At 23.6% G+C, this 22,027-nt stretch overlaps 2 protein-coding genes across 2 annotated transcripts; both read right to left on the reverse strand.

The window, feature by feature from the left end:
* Positions 1–4,433: 4,433 nt before the first annotated feature.
* On the reverse strand, positions 4,434–6,204 carry EAE98_003635 (uncharacterized protein; the record flags this gene model as incomplete). The annotated part of the gene is made up of 3 exons (XM_038951255.1): positions 4,434–4,951; positions 5,077–5,247; positions 5,289–6,204. The coding sequence occupies 3 exons, from the start codon at positions 6,202–6,204 to the stop codon at positions 4,434–4,436; spliced, it is 1,605 nt and encodes a 534-aa protein (XP_038812719.1).
* Positions 6,205–6,263: 59 nt separating this feature from the next.
* Positions 6,264–7,855, reverse strand: EAE98_003636 (uncharacterized protein; the record flags this gene model as incomplete). The annotated part of the gene is made up of 2 exons (XM_038951256.1): positions 6,264–7,475; positions 7,502–7,855. 2 exons carry the CDS (start codon positions 7,853–7,855, stop codon positions 6,264–6,266), a joined length of 1,566 nt encoding a protein of 521 aa, XP_038812720.1.
* Between the last annotated feature and the right edge of the window lie 14,172 nt (positions 7,856–22,027).

Raw genomic sequence — 22,027 nt, forward strand, 5'->3', positions numbered from 1 at the left:
CCAGTTTCGCTTATCAGTTTCAACGTTATATAGAGAAATACTCATATAGTAGATATTATATAAGCAGTATAAATTGAATTAATATAATTTGTTATCGAAAAGAAGAAATCTTATAGATATTTTTATTTATTTATATATTTAAATTACTTATATCCCCTAAGGTGTTAGTTTCGGGCGCCCGATGTGGCCCGTGCGTTTAGCAAGAACATTAACAACTTCAAGAATAATATTATAAATAAAGGTTTTTATATTATATTTGAAGATTAAAATTTATAAGAAAAGTGATAATAAATAAACTAAGTATATTTCCAAGACTTTTTTACTGAAAAAGAATTGGTTGAAGATTTTATAAATATTATTACATTTCATACTCTAAAATTAGAAAGTAATTATAAACGACTTTGATATAATTATAATTAAAAATATTATTAAATCAAAAACTCAATATTTATTAATAAAAAAAGATATATATAAGGTTTTATATAAGTATAAGGAATGTATTATTTATATTTATTAAATTTCTAAGTATTTGATAATTAATTCAAAAAAACATATGAAAACTGTAAGAATTCTCAGAATCCTGATGTTTTGATTAGTCAATAAGACTTTGTTAAGCGAGGACGCCTGAAGTTGACACCTTAGGGGATAGTAAGAGTTATCGAACATACTCACCGCACAGCGTGATGTTTTGTAACATAATCCCTACAAAATTCATGTTTTTTCATATAAACTAAATTCTTATATAATTCATATAATTATAAATGTTAATCTATAAAAACTTTGTAATGAATAATTTGAATCGTTATTTATATATAAAAATTTCAAGTTTATTTTTAAATATTTTTGTTGAAAAATTATATAAGCTTTTAATTGAAAAAGTTTAGAATTTTTAACTTATAACACTTTTCCCATATAAAATAAGCGAATTTTGCGAAATTTTTCGAATTTTCAACTTTACCTCCTCAAAAATACTATTATAAAAATATCCAAAAATAAATGATATATTTTTTTAGATAATTTAAGTAATTTTCAATCTTTCTATAATACTATATCCAATTTTGTTTCATATAGTCATAAATAAACTAGGGTATGAAAAGCTGAATAATCGTATATTTTAGCCGGAAAAGCGTTATATATACAGTGAGTAGGTTTCAGAACTCTTACTTTTGTAATTAATAGAAAATATATTTCGAGAATATAATCGGAAATAAAGAATTGGGTTTAGGACGATAGAGTTTAAGTTTAGACATTAGAGAAGAATAAAGAGAATAAATGATTTATAATATATTAATATATAAATAATTACTGAGTATACTTACTTATCTTTAATTAAAACAATATTAGAAGGTATAATATTAATTTTCAAGATTATTTCTTTTTATTTGAATGCTTTGTTTTTATTAGTAAGTTTAATAAGTATCTATTGATATATAATTATAACGAAATTTAATTAATGGTTAAGGATTTTTAGGATTACTATGTTACATAAGCGGAAACACAATAGGAGTTGTAAGCTTTACCACTACGCCACGCACGCAATCTGTTCAAAAGGCACAGTATCAGGGATCGAAGTCCTGATAGCTTACTACTATATATATACCCTGTAACATACTATATTTCGATTTAATAATATCATTCTTATATACTAACTCAAGCAGTAATCGTATTACTGTATTTAATATATTTAGATTGAGATAATAAATCCTAAGTATTTCTAAAACAATAATTAAAACCTAATAGATTTAGCTTTTTTATATTATGCTGTTTAAATTCTATATCACAAATAAATTATTATTATTAACTTAAAATATTTTAGAATTTAGATCATATATTATTATATATAGCAAATCGAGATATATATATTCTTTGATTGTAGATATATAACTAAGGAAGTAAATTGAGGTTATATTATATAGATTATTAAAAAAGCTGTGAGATTTATATATTAGTGTTTGGTTTTTTTCTAGATTGATAGTAATTAAAATGTATTTTAGTTTATTAATAATAGCTAAATGAAAGGCAAAAGTTTATAACTTCAAGAAATGTTTCTAGAATAATTATTTCTATTTGACAAAAACAAAATAAATAATAAAATTTACATCTGTAAATTATTCAGATATCTATATATTATATACCCAATTTCATGACTAGCTTCTAAAAATATGGTTTTATAGTATTATAATCTTTTTGTCGAAGACGATCAAGATAAAATTTCAATTTTATTAATATAGCTTTGAAATCAGAAATCTCTATATCAAATAAAAGCTATTAATTAATTCAATCGTTATTCAAAGTTTAAAATAATTCTGAATCAAATTAATCGATTAATAAATAGTTTAAAATAATATAATATTTCAAAGATTAATATAATTAGCTTTCATATAAAACTCTTTCATTTTTAAATTTTCGCCCTGAAATTTCAATCTCAATTAATGTAAAAGAGTAGAAGGTAATAGGATCATAGAATAATTCTTTATAGAAACTATAGATAAGTTATTAAGATATAGTAAGAGTTGAGGCCCCGGCTTATCGCACACTACCCTTTTTCGTAACAAAATCCCTGCAAAAAAATCGTTTTCCCATATAAACTAATTTCTCTGATAATTTATTTGATAATTGAAATAATGATTTCAGAATTTTACATATAAGAGTTTATTATATATGTAATCTTAAAAATAATACAGATTATTCTTAATATTTTTTTGAAAGAAGTTATAGAATCTTGAAATTGAAAATTTTCAAAATTTATCACATGTAACGCTTTTCCCATACAAAAAAATCGATTTTTTTGAAAATTTTGAAAATTCTAACTTTAAACCTCTACAACTCTTTCCAAAAAGATCGTAAAAATAATCTGTTCATTTTTTAAAATAATTTCGATAATTATTTACTATATTCTTTAATTTGAATAATTCAATTCACATGTTTATCGAAATTTTATATAATTAAAAAGTTGAATAAATGAAGGTTTTTGCTGTGTTTTCGCTTAGTGTGCGATAAGCCGGGGCCTCAACTCTTACTTTTAGTAGAGAAAAGAAAAGAGAAGCTTTATATAGTATTTTGTAAGATATATAAAAAGTTAAATAAAAAACTAACTACTTTTATTAAATTATATAAGGAAGATTTATAAATGTTAATTATTAAAAAGGATTAAATAATCTATATTATATTTTATTTATATTTTTTTCTATATAAAAAGATTGATTATTTTGATCAAATTGGAAGAAAATAAAAATTCTAAAGAGAAGAAAAACAAGATAAAAAAAGATATATAGATATTAACATTATTATATTCTTACAGATAACAATTAATTAATTAATTCTTAATATTAATTAATATGATTTTATTAAATTTTAGTAAAGTTATAATAGATTAATAATTTATTAGCTTATAAGATATTCAGAGGGTTTTATTGAATCTGTTTGCTTTATTAACTTGAAATAATAATATTCTTAGTCTTTTTAGATTTATTAAAAATTCTTTTGGATATTTTAAATTCTAATTTCTTCTTTATTTTTAAAAAAATTCTTATTTATTCCGATTTTTGTTTTCTAGAATATCCAAAAATCTAGCTTAAAATTGATTTAAATTTAGATCTGAATCTGGATTAGAGTTGTTGTTCTTACTAAATAAAATAGATTCAATTTTTTTTTACTTTTTGATTTAAAGTATTTATTTCTTGAATTATTTATTAGATTATTAATAATAATTTCAAAATAAAACTTATTTTCATAATTTTGTTTAATAAATAAAGTATTTTCAAATATTTTTATAAAAGAAATTTTGATAATCTTTATATATTTCTTATATTAAATATTGAATTCCCTATTGCTTATAACAAAAAGTCTTATTATCTTATTAAAAATAAATGAATTGTTTTAAAGAAAATTATTGATAAAATTCTATTTAATATGATTTTATATAATTGAGTGATATTTAATTAAAAATTCAGAAATCTTACATTATTTATTACTAGTAATATATTTATCAAAAATAAATCTCAGATTATAATAAACCTTTATAACCTTTTTATATTTTATTTTATTTCTAAGAATAAGATTTAAATTACCATCAAAAGCTCGATACCTTTAGTTTTAGTTTTTGGATATGCTGTTTCCAATTCAATTCTGTATCCATTGTGATTCCTAGATATTTGCAGCTTGGAGATGGGTAGATTGTTGTTTGTTCCATTTGTATCCCGTGATCCAATTCTGTTGCGAGGCGCTTTCTTGTGTGGTGGGTTAGTTGAAACTTCCCTGGATCAAATACTGATGCGTGTTTCTTCGCCCATACATTGGCTTGTTGCATAGTTCTTTCTAATACTCTGCAGTTCTCTTCAATTGAGTTTCCCCATCTGAGAATTGCGATGTCGTCTATATACCCGGTGGCTAATGTGTTTGGTTCTTGGTTGCATATTTCTATTAGGTCGGCATTATATAATAGGTATAGGATAGGCGGCAATGGCGATTCTTGGGGTGCCTGTTTTCGTTTCGTATGTTTCTGATCGAAATGAATCAAAATGTATAGATGTACTTCTATCTGTTAGGAAACTAGTTATCCATTTCACTGTTCTCTTATCAACCCTTCTTTTGCGTAAATTGTGGGCGAGTCTATCGTGCGAAACATTGTCGAATGCCCCTGAGACATCGAGCAAAAGTAGGCTTGCTATTTGTGATCTGGGAGCATTCCATGATTCGTATATCTTTTCGATAATGACGTGCAGTGCGTGTTCTGTTGATCTTCCCTTCCGCCCTCCGATATGTGTTTCTGGTAGTAGTTGGTGTTTCTCGGTAATGTAGCCGATTCTTTTTGCTATAATCGCATCCATAATCTTTCCGATTGTATTTAACAGAGCTATTGGTCGGTATGCTTTAGGAATCGTGTAGTCACTTTTACCGGGCTTTTTAATAACGGTTGTAGTGGATTGTCGGAAGTGCGCCGGGCAGTATCCTAGTTTTAAGCTGGTGTTGAATATTCTTGTTAGATGAGGGGGCTGGAAAGAAAGCTCTTCGGAAAAGCTTCGCTTTGTCTTGTGTCTTTGTATATTCGATATCAGAGTTCGGATCTTTAAGTACCGGGGTAATTGTTGCTGCTACCTCTCCTCGATTTCTTGCCCACTTTGCTAGTTTCCACATATTTTCCGGATTCTCTGTAGCTTTTCCGACTTGTTCCCGATGGCCCTGAAGTAGCGCCTGTCGGATGACTCTTCATTTTTCGTTTCGGGCTTTTCTGTAAGCCTCCCAACTCTGTTCTGTATGATTTCGGCTATTTTGTCGTTTCAGCCTACGTGCTTCAGCCTGTAGCTCCTTACACTCTAAAGTCCAGCCTGCTCTTGCTCTTGGGGACCATCTCTTTAGTGTTATAGCTTGGTCGATGGCAAGCTGCAGAGCTTTTACCAACTCTTCTAAATATCTGTCTAGTGCTGTCTCTGTCCTAGGAGAGCGGAGCACAGGTAGATTATGTGTAAGGTTTGCGCGTAGCTTTTGTATATCTACATTGGGCCAGTCACACATATTTCTTTGCGGTCGCTGTGCTATTCTTAAATCTAGTATAGGTGTGATTGGTAAGTGATCAGAATTATGGTCCATATCATAGTCTACAGAGCATTTGATAACTCTGTCTGCTATATTTTGTGTACCGTAGCAGAGGTCGATACAGCTTTGTGTGTTTTTATCGTCATACTTGACTGTGGCTGATGGTAGGAGGCTAGCTAGCTGGGTTTTTTCTATGATTTCGATTAAGTCCTCGGATTCGGGTTCACTTATACGTATTTTCGGGCCACCCCAATATTCGTGATGTAAATCGAAATCTCCTAGGATGATTTGTTCCTCATCTTGGTATCTTGTGAGAGTTGTTTTGAGAAGTGGTAAACAGCTTGTTCTGTTTATTGATGAGTTTGGGGGGCTATATATATGATGCAACATAATCTTTGTTGCTTGATTTGTGCCTGGTGGCTTTGTAATTATTTCTAATGTGCCAAGATCTCGAGAGTGGTCTTTATATGTCCAATTATTAGGGTCAATTCTTTTGTTAATAAAAAAGCACACTCTAGCGGGCATCTCCTTATTATCTTTTGGGAAGCATAAATGGAATATATCCGATATTGGGTTGTGAGTGGTTGGGGTGATAGGGTTTCTCCACGGTTCTTGCAGTGCTAGAATATCGTATTCGTGTATTTTTGGGTCTCTTAGCAATGTAGCCATGACCAGGTTCTTTGACTTCGTAGTATTGTACTGTAGGATGTGTAGGTCATTTTTGTGGCTCACGATTCCTCAGTGTTCCATTGGGAGCTGAGTATTGAGTTCGTTGTTGTTGATTCTAATGCCGTTCTGGATGGCATGTGTGGTCTACGTGACCTTTGATTGACTTCCCCCATGATCACGTCTTCATTTTCATCCTGTCTGCTTTCTGCTGTATTTCCCGTATAGCTTCTTTTAGTAGCTCTACCCTTGGTAGGAGATTTGCTTCGAGCATTTTGTCTCCCTGGTATGAGTGATGGTGTAGAGGGGGTCAGTCCTGTTGATATATTGCCTGGTCTCCCCCTCTGGCTTCCGTGGGCTATCATTGCCGATTCTGTTGGTGTTAAGTAGGGGTTAGTCTGATTAAGTGGTAATTTATCTTTTGATGATGGGACGAAGTGATATGGTTGTCTAGTATCATATGCTGCTTTCACTTTGCTCAACTCTTCCTTGCGAGCCGGACATCGATTATTCCATTCTTCGTGTGCTCCTCTGTACACCACGCAGTTCCTTGTAGTGGACTTATCCGATTTATCAGGACAATCTTTCGAGTTGTGTGCTTTCGCACAGTAGCCACATGCTGTGTTCGCTTTGCACTGGGTTCCTATGTGGCCGTATCTTTGACACTTATAGCATTGCTTCAGTCGGCATGGTCTGTCATATCTCTCGCATTGAAATGCCTCTCCCTGCCAGATAAGACCTTTGTCAATTATCTTGTTGGCGTCTTCTGGGTTGGTAAACTCCACAATTATGGTTGAGGCACTTTTAGTAAGCGCGGCTCTGGATAGCCACCCAATATATTTGATATCTGCATTTGGCACGAATGCTCTGTTATCGTGTAGTAGTTCAGCTTTGATCTCGTCAAACTTTTCCATGTCCATCGAGCTGATCCTGATTCCATGTACAAGTATACCATATGTGGGTAGGCGAATAGTCGTACCTTTCCCGAGTCGGGCTATCCAATCTTCTGCAAATCGTTTCAATGCCTCCGCATCGCTTCTGTTCAATGTCTTGATGCTGAGGTCTCCGCTTTTAAGTTGATTGGCTGATGCACTACGTATCTTTTCAATATGACTGTTTTTGCTTTGCTCAATTGCACGATCAACATGATTCTGTAGATTTCTGGGGGTTTTCGTCCTTAGGCTTTCTATGGTTCCTGCGTCTGTAATCTCTACGATGATTTCACGTTGTGCTTGAAGGAACGAAATGTTTGAGTAGAGATTGTTATAGGTTTGCTAATAGGTGTAGTATTATTACCTACTACTGATGCATATGAGACTTTGGAAGGGGGACCTGATTGAACCATTTTTGTGATGTCATTTGTCACTTTTGTTTTTTTATTTGTTGCATTATGAAGGAGTATAGTTGTTGCTTTCCCCGACTCAGCGGCTTCTTTCATTGTCTGATTTGTTTCTTGACTTATCATCACTATCTGTTGATGCATTTCTGCTGTATGCTGAACTGTTATTACTGTGGTTTTGATTGTCTCTGTAGTCATTCTAAGGTCATTCTGTACGTTCGCGATGGCTTGCATAACTGTATTAACATTTGGAGTATTTTGAAACTTGGTGATATCAGCAGTATTTCTCGATTGTTGGAGATACCACGAATCCATATTACAGGATTCCCTATCTCAGCTTCAAAACGTACAGACTGAATCCAGAAGACCTTCTTTTTATAGAAATAAGACTATATAGCTGCAGATAGCTGTATATTCTTTTTAATAGTAATATATATTTTTCTATTAAAAGCAATATATAAAACCAAAGGTTCTGTTTTAAGTTCCTATACTATACTTTTAATATAACTATAACTCTAATAAAACTCCTTATAAGGTTGTAAGAGTTCTGGAACCTACTCACCGCACATGTAACGCTTTTCCGACTAAAATATACGATTATTCAGCTTTTCATACCCTGGTTTATTTATAAATGTGTGAGATAAAACTGAATATAGTATTACAGAAAGATTCAGAATCACTCAAATTATCTAAAAAAATATATTATTTATTTTTAAATATTTTTATAATAGTATTTGTGAAGGGTTAAAGTTGAAAATTCGAAAATTTTCGAAAAAATCGCTTATTTTGTATGGGAAAAGCGTTACAAGTTAAAAATTCTGAACTTTTTCAACTAAAAGCTTATATAACTTTACAACAAAAATATTTAAAAATAAATTAGAAATTTTTATATAGAAGAAATGATTCATATTATTCACTCAAAAGTTTTTATAATTTAATATCAATAATTGAATTAATTATATAGTATTTTAGTTTATATAGAAAAACATAAATTTTGCAGGGATTTTGTTACATTTGTCACAGGGGTGCGGTGAGTAGGTTCCAGAACTCTTATAATCTATCTACTTGTAATTATCTATATCTTTTTCTACTTATAATCTAATTCTTATATTATTAGTATTTTATGTTTAATTATTAGGAAGCTTAATCGAAATTCTAATAATATTATCTGTAATCTATTATAGTTATATTAATAGAAATCGATCTTTCTTACTATAAATCAGTCTAGGTTAAGGTATATAGTATCCCCTAGAGTGCGGGAAAATAGCGCCTATTATAGTTTATACAATATACTTTGTATGAAGAAATATAATTGGTTAGATTAGATTTATAATGCTTTTTTAATTATTTCATTTATCAATAAAAATCTTGATTTCAAAATATAATTTTTTTAAAAAAAATTAAAAAAGAGAAAATTAGAAATTATTATATATTATTATCTTTAGAATTTTGAAATAGAAATAATATTAAAAAGATTTTATATTAAAGATTGAATGTGAATATATAACTAAATTCTAAATATTCTAATATTCTGATTGTTTACTAAGATATCTGTTAAGCGAGGGCGTTGAATGTCCGCACTCTAGGGGATATTTTTTTTTTTAAAGAGAATTTATTGAACTTCCTTTTCTTAACATATAATTGATTTATAGTATAAGTAGATAGCAATTACTTATATCACTATAAGATATTCTTACTATTAGTTATATTATAATATAATAAAAGTGAAGCTGTTTACAATAAAGGAGCAGGCCAGTGGAATGCATATAATATTGACTATGTAGATTAATTGTACTAAGGTAAAATCTAACTATGAAGTGGAAGTGATATATGCACAGTAGTGTAGTGCACGTACCACAACTTCCAATAGAAGCTAAGATATAATCACTATAATTAAAATCACTAAGGGGTATAGCTATAAGATTTATAATAATATAATAGTAAAAGAAGACCAAATCTAATTTATACTTATATTTTAATAGATATAGTATAATTAAAAAAAGGAATTGTTATTGTGATTATTAAGAGTATTGAATATAGAGTAATAAATTGTAAATATTAGAATTTCTTCTAAGGTTATATAATCTGTTTTTTTGTAAATATTTATATCTTTTTGTTTATTTGTAATTTGATATTTAGATTATTAATATTTTGTATTTTAGAGTAAGTAAGGATACTTAATAGAAATAAGTTTTTTTATTATAAATTGATTTAGATTAAGGTATATAGTTTATATTATTGTTTTATAATATAGAAAATCTATTAGAATTTGTTTTTCAATATGTTATTTATTTATAGTATAGTTAAATAGCAATTGTCACGGCACCTAGTACTCTACTACTCGGCCACGTAACTCCAAAAGGATATAAGTAGTTTGACTAATATCAAACCTACTATGTAGAGTTATAATCAATCTATGACAGTAATTATATTATTATATAATATTTTTTCAATTAGTTAAATTCTAATATATAAATGTAATAATAAGGGGAAAAAATTTGTAGATGGAGTTATTAAAGAGTAGTTTTATAAAGGTTATAATAGTATAATATTAAGAGGAAGAAATTGAATTGAATTTTATATATATATTTGAGTTAATAGAATAAGTTTAAAAGCAATAATTGATATTGGAATTAGTGAAATGTATTGAGTTTAGAGGAGTTAATTAGAAATTCTGATTTTAGATATATTATATTTTTGAGGTTTTTAGTTATAGTAAGGTTAATATAAAGAATATTTAAAGTAGGCTTATATAAGATGGATTGATAGTGTATAGTAGGGTATAATAAAGTTGAATGAGTAAGTGAAAAAGGGTTAGAAGAGAATTGAAAAGAATAATAGTTAAGAAAAGGAAGAATATTATGATTTTATAGACATTGAACGTAGTAGTGGTTTGTATATATATTTTATTTGATATAGTGATTCGTTAAATTTGAGGGAATAAGTATTACGATTGAGATATAATAAAAATAAGAATTTAATTATAACTCCATATTGGAATAATATGTTTTGTTTTTATAAAAAAAAAATCCAAAAACATATATTTTTGATTTTATTATTACAATTTTATCATGTATTTAGCAAATTTAAAAAAAAAGCTATTAAATTGAATTTATATTAATAAGTTTTTCCTTTAATATATAAATTAATAAATTTAATTTAATACATGATTTTAATAATAACCATCATAATTCACTTTATAATTCAATTCTAATTTTCATTAAATAAATAATCTAATAAATAGTTAATTTTGATTTAATAAATTAAATAATAATATTAAGATTTAGTTTAATGAATAAATTATTAGTATTCTATTAAAATAGATTGAATGTAAATTTTAGAAGTTGATTGACTATAAAATTAGTTTTAAGCTAATAAAATAGTTTTATAATATCTTTATTTTTTTTAAATAAGTTTTTTTTAATTAACTTCTACATGTTTTATTGAGATCAAATTCTTTTTTTTTATAATTAGTATATTAATTTTAAAATAAAAAGGAATATTTACTTATAAGAGTTCTGAAATCTACTTGCTAAATGTATAACGCTTTTCCGGCTAAAATATAAGATTATTCAATTTTTTATATTTTAGTTTATTTATTATAATATAAGATAAAATCGGAAATTCTTTTAGAAAATATAATGTAATTTATCAAATTTAATAGAAAAATGAATGAAATATTTTTTTCTAATTTTTTAAACAGGATTTGAAACGGTTAAAATTGAAAACTTTAACTTTTTATAAAAATTTATTTATTTTATATAAGAAAAACATTATATATAAGAATTTTCGAGAATTTTCGATTTCGATTTCAGATAATTAGTTAACAAAAATAATGAAAAATATTTCAATTAATTTTTTATATTTAAATTGCAATTATTTATTATTGGTTTATATAATAAAACTTATTTTTTATAGAGATTTTATTATATTTGTTATAGAGGTATGATAAGTAGATTTCAGAACTCTTATATTATCTAATACTTATAAAATCAAAAACAAGATATTTTTATTCAAAATTGAATATATTTTATTATATTTAAATTGAATAATAATTTAATATTACAGATTTATTTTAATAATATTTATTTCAATATTATTTATATTATCAATAATCTTCTTTATAATAATAAAATTACTAAATCGTTATTAAGTTTCTTAATCTAAATTTCTATTTTAATTCAATTTTCGAATTATTTATTATTTTGGAAAGTTAGATATACTTATTGGCTATTAGAAAAATTCTGCCAACCACCCCCAGATGGTTGGTAGCACCAACTCTGACATGCAGTAATTCCGATACACTCGATTTTTTCAATAAATAATATTAATTTAATTAAATATTATATAATAATAAATTTTATATAGAATTATAACCTTTGATTACTTCAATATAATTATTAGATTTTCTTTTCATTATATTATTTCTAATTATCAAGTTTTTGAAGATTGAATTTTGAGGTTATATTATTAGCCTTAGATTTGAAGTTTATACAACTGATGATATAAATATAATACTTTTCTTAATTGAAAAGATTTATTAGATTATTCAAAATGTTAATTTTATAATAATAATAAATAAATAATATTTGAAATAAAAAGCTTTAATATAAATTAAAGAGATAATCAAGGGCTATAACCCTATATAAAAGTTATTATTTTATAATAAGTATTTGAATTGATATTAATTATTGAAAAAATCGAGCGTGTCGGAGTTGCTGTATATCGGAGTTGATGCTATTAACTACCTTAAGTGGTTGGCTATGAGGATGATTAGCCGATAAGTAAAGCTTAAAGGATTTTTTTTGAAGAAAAATTACTTTTTATATTAAAGTTTAATTATTTTTCAACAAAAAAACTTGGTGTTGGGATAGGGATCATGTGATTGACCGCGCTAGCGCATACGCTAGCGCCCCCGCACTATAGTATATACGTTCGAAGCCTTTAGCTTTTAGAACCTCAAGCAATATTACAACAGTGTAAATCATTAGTACTATATTACTTCACCATCCCCATGGTGATACCAACACTTGGATTTTGATTTATTCTTTATTATCAATATTCTAAATGAAATTAAAATTATTAAGAAAATATAATTGATTATTATTATTTAAAATTAAAGGAATTTTGATTTCATTAATTCCTTTGATTTTGTTATATTTGAATCTAAATCTTTCTTTATTATATTGAAGTCTAATTTTATAATAATTTCAAAGAATCATGAAATCTTTTTAAAACTATTTATTAATTTATTATTCTTATTCCAAAAAGATTATTAAATCAATTCTATTTCTGAATTCATTCTGAAATCTCTATAAAAAAAATCTTTAGAAAATTTGAAAATTATTCTTATCAAATATTCTAAAACCAACAATTTACTATATTATCAAAAAAACTATATATTCCCAATTACAATTTCTTAAAAATCTTTTTACTTTATTTTTTATATATTACAAATTCTTTACTATTAATTCTCTAAATTATATTTAAATCTTTAAATTATTATTTTAAGATTATTACTAGTTTAATTACTATAATTATATTATATAATTTATTTATAATTATTATTACTAATATTATATTATTCTAAATTATAAAAATTAAAAAGATATACTTTATCTGTTTTCTGTCACGGTGTGGATACACGTAACCGATAAGCGATAAGCTAGGCTCCGTTAGGCTAGCTTACAAGTGAAAACTCTGTATATCTTCACATTGAAAGATCCTATATTATAGTTTCTTAAGCTATATTTTAACCTATATCTTGTACCTATTATTCTTAGTATTATTAAATATAGATTCCTAATTCCATTTATTTATTCCATAATATTATATAGCTTTTACTAATATTATTACAATAGTAATATTAGCTTTACACCCGCCCAGTCACCCGGAGGATACCTCTGAGCTCAATATAGTTATAATAAAGAATTCTTAAGCTTAATATTAATATCTCTAATCAATAACTATATATACTACCAGATTGAAAAACATTAACCTATTCTTCAAACATAAGATTTGAAAAGTATTTATTAAAAAATATATTGAAATCTTTCTATATAAACAGATTAAGTCGGGTACCCCACTTTCGGGCCACCCCCCTTTTGGGCCACTTTTTATACCAAAAATACACCAAAAATGGAATTTATAACTTTCTTATTTATGGATAGAATTCAATGAAAATTTGTGTATATATAATTTAGATCGATTTAAGCCTATTCTGAAATTTTGAGATTTTTAGGATTTTTCTGTATTGAGATTTAGAGCTTCGAAATATCGATTTTCAAATTTATATAGGAATCACATACAAATTTAGAATTTTTATAAAACCTTTAATAACTTTTTAACAACAATTATTAAAAGAAAACCAAATATATTTTTGAGATATTTGAGCTTGAATCTATATAGAAATTGAAAAAAAAATTCGAAAAAATTAACAGATATAAAGATATAGTATACGGTGGGTTTAGAGTAGTATAAATAATCCCTGTCATTTTGAGGGTACCCCTATAAATATTTATTTGTAAGGAATTTTCTGTTTTTTCTGAATTTCTTATATTAAACATACTATAAATTTATAGTAAAATTTTATAGTTTATTTTTAGCAATTTTCGTTAGAAAGTTATTAAAGATTTTATAAAAAATTTAAATTTGTATGTGATTCTCATATAAATTTAAAAATCCATATTTTGAAGCTCTAGTTCTCAATACAGAAAAATCCTAAAAATCTAAAAATTTCAGAATAAGCTTAAATCGATCTAAATTATATACATACAAATTTTCATCGAATTATATTGAATATTGATAGAGATATTAATAGGCCTAAAAAGTGATTTTTGGTGTGAAAGGGTGGCCCAAAACAGGGGTGGCCCGAAAGTAGGGTAACCGACTTACTATATAGAATATCCATTTGCTCGATTGTCTTACTAAATCTATATTTGTTCTTACTATATTCTTTGAAATAACACTTGCCAAATTTGTTTTTGAATTGTTTGATATTATTATACTTGTTTTATTCGTTATTGTTTATTTAAATAAATATATTTTTGATTCTAAAGAATTTGATAATTCCCGATTTGATTTGTAAAAATTTGTTTAATAAATATATGTAAAAATAAGCTCGAATTCTGATTGTTTTCTTATTATTTTTATTTATTTAACTTATATTACTAAAAGATTTATTGGAAGAGCTTATGAATTGATTTTTTTTAAAATTATTTATAGTATTTTGTAATTCACTAATTATAATTTATTTCTAGAATATCTAAAAAATGCTTTTGAAGATTCTGATTATAAACAAAACGCCCAAAACCAATTATATTTGTTCAAACAAAAACATTTCAATTTCAGTATTTATTTTATCAAATTCTAAAGATTAGTTTTGAAAAATAAAATACCTGATAATACCATAATTCTATTACTATTTTAAGGAATCTCCTAAGAATTGTAAAATATACTATTTTATAATCTATTTCTATTTTACAATTTTTAGAAATATTTTGTTTATCTGCAATAACTCAATAATCGATTCTATTAATATCAATAATAAATCTTTTGAAACTATTTTATTACTTTTGTTTTTATTGGGAAAAAGATTTTCATTCTATTATCCAAATCTATTTATAACTCTATAATCTAATCTTTCTATACAAATAAAGCTATTCTTCTATCTATTTAGAAAGGAGATTCTATAGATCTTAGCTCTTAATATTATATTACTAGTAATAGTTTGTTTTGAAAGGAATAAGGAGAATATTATTGCTATAGCTTTATTAGCTATTTGATTTGTAATTATTTATATTCTGATATTTATTCTATTTAGTTTAAAATTGGGATTTCTAATTCCCTTAAATATAACCCTACCCTAAAAAGCCTATCAAAGAGTAGAATATCTATTTAATTCCTATTTCACTTTCTATTATAATTATCGCCCCGTTTTTTAACTAACTTATCCGGATTAGAAAACAAGATTTATTTAATTTAAATTATTATTAAAACAATTTTTTATATAAATTCTATCTATTTATTATTATCATTTAAAAATTATTTTTAGAAAATAAATTAAATAATTATATAAATATAATAATTCTATCTATTACCCTATTACCCTATTTCTAAAAAGAGATATTTTTCTAATCTATATTATAATAAATAATAATTGTAAAGGAATTATCTTTATTAATTGAAGTTAGATATTATTCCAGAAAATCCTTGAATATAAACTATTTATTATCTTTGAAGTTATTAAATTTGATAACAAAATTCTATTTAGAAATCAGGTTATATTCTATATCTGTATTAAACTTTAGATTAATAATTATATCAAGAAAAGAATTATTTTATATATAATTAAACTAATTTATTACTTTATGATATTAAATATAATCTAATTTAAGAAGTATAATCCTTATATCAATTTTACAATAAACTTATTTTAATTCGATAGTCTATATTACTATAAATTCTGTAATATCTCATTCCATCTATTTCAAATAAAAACTTTTTCTAATATTCCTTTAAAAGCCTGATTTATATATTTATTAGATTACCCTAAAGATTTTAAGAATAGAGATATAGTTATAATATCTCTGAGAGTTTATTCTATATATATTTATTGAAAGTATAAAATGTTTTAAATCTTTATTAAATAAATTAATAATATTCTGAATAAAAAGAGAGAATTCAATTTAAATAATCTTTTATCTAAATTTTGAAACTAAAAAAATATATTTTTCTGTAGAATATTAATAAACTGTTATTACATTAATTATATAATTACGAAATCTAATTTTGAAAGGAAACTATATTGCCTTTTGGAGCTTTATATATTATATTCCGAATTAAATTTAAAGTTCTAAAAAAATAGTTGGAAAAGAATCTAAAAAAAGAGTTCATTTATCCTAGTTCTTTGTTTATTATATCCCTTGTATTATTTATTAAAAAAGCTAATAAAAACCTTCGTTTTTATATTGATTATAGAGCTCTAAATAATCTATTTATAAAGAATTGATATTTATTATTATTTATTGAAAAATCCCTAAATAATTTAAAGAAAATAAAATATTTTAATAAAATCAATATTATTTTTGTTTTTAATAATATTAGAATAAAGGAAGAACAAAAGTATCTAATTATATTTCATACCCAATTCGATTTGTTTGAGTCTTTAGTTATACTATTTGAGCTGATAGGAATATCTGTTATGTTTTAAAGATTTATTAATAACTCTTTATAAGGATATCTGAATATATTCTGTATTGTATATCTAAATAATATATTAATATATAATTATATTTGAAAGGAATATATTTATTATATTTAAAAAGTTCTATAAATATTAAGAAAAATCGGTTTGTTTATAAAATTCGAAAAATGTAAATTCCTGAAATCTGAAATTATCTTTTTTAATCTAATTATAGGAAAGAATAATATTCGGATAAATTTAGAGAAAATAAGGATTATTATAAATTAGAAATTATTCGATATTATAACTGATGTATAAATATTTATTAAATTCACAAACTTTTATTAACAATTTATTAAGAATTTCTTGAAGATAATTAATCTAATAATAAATCTAATTAAAAAGAATATTCTGTTTTTATAGAATATTATTTATTAAAATACTTTTAATTAATTAAAGAAAGTATTTATTAAAGCCTTTATTCTGATTTTCTTTAATTGAAAAAAAAAAATTCTAAAAATCAATATATCGAATTATATTTCTATTAGGATTTTTTTTTAATATAACAAAAAGGGAATTCTTAAATCTATAATATTTTTTTCAAAAAAACATTTTGCTATTAAATATAATTATAAAATCTATAATAAAAAACTTCTAATTATTATTTATTATTTCGAAAAATAACATCCTAAATTAAAAGGCATATTATCTCTAATTCAAATGATTATAGATTATAAGAATCTGAAATACTTTATAATAATAAAACTATTAAATTATTATTAAATTTATTAATCTGAATTCCTATTTCAATTTAATTTCTGAATTATCTATTATCTCAAAAAGCTAGATATCAAATTTAATATTTTGATTAAAAGATTAAAGAATCTCCCTAAAAAGAGAAATAAACACTTTTTATATTAAAATCGAATTATTTTGAAAAAAGAAAATTTAAATTCTAATCTATTCCCGATTATTGATATTTTAAAAAAAATTAAAATTATTAAGAAAATATAATTCGCTATTATTATATAAAACTAGAAAAATTTCAATTCTATTAATTCTCCTAATTCTATTATACCTAAATCTAAACTTCTATCCACTATATTAAAACCTGATTTTGTAATATCCCTAAAAAACTGAAAAACTCCTTTAAATCTGTTTATCAATTTGTTATCTCTATTTCAAGAAAGCTATTAAGCTAACCCTATTCCCGAATTTATTCTGAAATTTCTATAAAAGGGATTCCTGAAATACTTGAAAATTACTTTTACTGAATATTCTGAAAATAATAGTTTATTATATTATTAAAGGAAGCTATATATTTCTGATTATAATTCCCTAAAAGCTCACCTACTTTGCTTATACCATAAGTCTCTAATCACTAGTTACCCGTATTATACCCAAATCTTCGAACTACTATTCCGAAATTATTATTAACCTGATTATTATAATTATATTACACAGTGAATCTGTAACTATTATAATTATTATTATATTACCCCAAATTATAGAGATTAGAAGGAAGTTCTCTATCCACTCCCAATTCTATAAAAAGCTTAATAAGATATATTAATAGATTTTATTATATACCTATCCGAAAGTACTGATTTCAATGTTATTATAATAATAGTTGATTATCTAATTAAAATAAAGTACTTTCTGCCCTATTATAGTATCTATAACTTTAAAGAAATCACTTACCTATTCCAAAAAAATATCTGGAAGTTTTATAACTTATCTTTAATAATTATTTCTAATTGTAAAGCTCAATTTGTATTCGAATTCTGGAAGTATATTTATAAATATTTAAGAATATCCATTAGATTCTTTATTACTTATTATCCTAAAACTAATAAATAAACCGAAAAAGCCAATACAATATTAAAGCAATACCTTAAATTATATATAATTTATCTATAAAACAATTAAATAGAATGATTTTTATTTACTAAGTTTTCTATCAATAATATCTAATCTGAGAATATCTAAATAATTTTATTTTTCTTTAATTACAAATTTCATTCTCGTTTAGGCTTCAAATTAATTCTATTTAAAAGTAATTATTCTATTATAAAAAATACTAAGGAATTTATTTTCAAAATAAAAGTAATCTTCTTATATCTAAAAACAGAATTAATTATTAGTTAAACTTAATATTCGAAGAATGCTAACTCCTATTATTCCTCTATCTACCGATATACCCCTGGTGACCTGGTTTGACTGAATACTAGAAATATTAAAATCCTACATTTTTAAAAGAAATTTGATTAAAAGAATTTTAAATTATTTAAGATCTTAAATCTAATAAACCTTTATACTGTAAAAGAGTAAAAGGTGGTAGGATTATAAAATAGTCCTTCGTAAATACTACAGATAAGTCACTAAGATGTAATGCTTTCGATAAAGGAGAGAAGGAGTAGGTACTATATAGTATATTACAAAATATACAAGAATATGGATAGGAATTGACTGTTTTTTTTTAAATTATATGAAGAAGACCTATAAATACTAGCTACAGAAAGAGGTCACGTGACCAGTACCAAGTTTCGCTCACAATACTTATAAACTGAAATTATTTATCTCTATAAGAATTCACCTTATTTTTTATATCAATTTGTTGTATTTTATACATAATAATCCTATCCCTAGGTAATGTAATCTATTACTACTTTTTATAGAAATTAATGATTTAGAGTATTTTGAAGTTATCGAGATCCTGAATTCCTATTGAAAAAGAAAAGATTATAAAAAATCTCGTCTGAAGTATACTGTTTATTGAATTAGCTATAATAAGCTAATTGAAGAATTTATCAGCTATTTAGAAAATATATAGAAATTAATTTATAACTTCTATTATAGATATTTCGATAAATCTAGATTTGCCTAACCTAAACTGCCCACCTATGAGATTGTAAACCATAACTTGTTACCTTATTAAAGCTTGGTTTTAAGAAGGGGGGTAATATTACAATGTAGATACACATAACTAATAAGCAATAAACTAGGTTTTATTAGATTAACTTACAAGTAAAAACTCTATATATCTTTATATTGAAAAATCCTATATTATAATTTCTTGAATTACGTCTTAGTCTATATTCTATACCTATTGTTCTTAGCACTGTTGAATATAGATTTCTAATCCCGCCTGCCTGCTCCATGACATTTTCAATTCTATAAAAAACCTAATAAAACATTTTAAAATATTTTATTATACATTTATCAAAAAGTATTAATTTTAATATTATTATAATAATAATTAATTATTTAATAAAAATAAAACACTTTTTGTTTTATTATAATATTTATAATTTAAAAGAAGTTGTTTATTTATTTTTAAAAAATATGTAGAAACTTTATAATTTGTTTTTAATAATTATTTTCAATTGTAAAACTCAATTTGTTTTTGAATTTTCAAAATATATTTATGATTACTTAGAAATATTCGTTAAGCTTTTAATCATTTATTATTTTGAAATTAATAAGTAAATCAAAAAAGCTAATATAATATTAGAATAATATCTTAGATTATATACAATTTATTTATAGAATTATTAAATAGAATAGCTTTTATTTATTGAATTTTTTATTGATAATATCTAATCTAAAACTATTTGAATAATTTTGTTTTTTTTAAATTAATAGTAATTATTTTATTATAAAAAATATGAAAGAATTTCTTATTAAAATAAAAGCAATTTTTTATATTCATAAATCAAATTTATTATTGATTGAATTTGATATTTGAATAATACTAACTTTAATTAATATATTTTTGATAATTTAGTCTAATTAAACTTTAAAAAATTTAAAGTCTTATATTCATAGAAAAAGCTTAATTTAAAGAATTTTAAACTATTTAAAATATTATGTTTAATAAATTTTTATATTTATAAATTGAAATTTCTTATTTCTATCAAAATTCACTTTGTTTTTTATATTAATTCATTATATTTTATATATAATAATTTTATTTCTAAATATTATAATCTACTATTATTATTTATAGAAATTCATAATCAAAATGATTTTAAAATCATCAAAATCCTGAATTTTTATTAAAAAAGAAAAGATTATAAAAAACTTAAGTTAAAATATATTATTTATTAGATTGATTATAATATTCTAATAAATCTAAATCTATTTAATTTAAATTGTTTATTTATAAGGTTATAAACTAAAATTTATTATCTTATTGAAATCCGATTTAAAGAAAAGAAGTAATATTATAATAGATATATATAATCAATAAATAAATAAATTAAAACTCTATTAAATAATTTATAGATCTAAAAACTCTATATATTTTATTTTAAAGATCTATATTATAATTCTTAAGCTACATTTTATCTTATACTTATATTTATTATTATTTATTATTATTTATTATTATTTATTATTATTTATTATTATTTATTATTATTTATTATTATTTATTATTATTTATTATTATTTATATTATTTATTATATTTATTATTATTTATTATTATTTATTATTATTTATTATTATTTATTATTATTTATTATTATTTATTATTATTTATTATTATTATTATTATTTATTATTATTTATTATTATTTATTATTATTTATTATTATTTATTATTATTTATTATATATTCCTAATCCCATCTGCCGCTCCGTGATAATATTTCTTCTAATCTCATCTACTATCTCGTAATAAAATACACTAAAATCATTCTATAATTAAATTAATTATTCTATTCTAGAATATCTAGAATCTCTCGCTGTGACAAATATCACGTGACACACATGATGACTCATCACCGCCTAGTTTAAGACTAACTTGAACTTGATATATATAAGAGATAAAAAGATTCCTTAAGGATCTCTTTCCTCTTTAGCTTTCTTATTCTAGTTATTTAACCTCTATAATATGCTCTGATATGTAATCGTAATGCTCGTATGAATATATAAATAGATAAATAGATAAATAGATAAATAGATAAATAGATAAATAGATAAATAGATAAATAGATAAATAAATAAATAAATAAATAGATAAATAGATAAATAGATAAATAGATAAATAGATAAATAGATAAATAAATAAATAGATAAATAGATAAATAGATAAATAAATAAATAAATAAATAAATAAATAAATAAATAAATAAATAAATAAATAAATAAATAAATAAATAAATAAATAGATATCATATAAGACAATAGCATATCACGGTGGAGCGGGAGGTGATTGGATAATAATAATATAAAATAGAAAAAGATATATATCTAGAATTATACTAAATTGAAACTCTAATCTCCTTTTATAGAAAGA

This window comes from Botrytis deweyae, assembly GCF_014898535.1.
Source record: "Botrytis deweyae strain B1 chromosome Unknown BDEW_006, whole genome shotgun sequence".
Lineage (NCBI taxonomy): Eukaryota > Fungi > Ascomycota > Leotiomycetes > Helotiales > Sclerotiniaceae > Botrytis > Botrytis deweyae.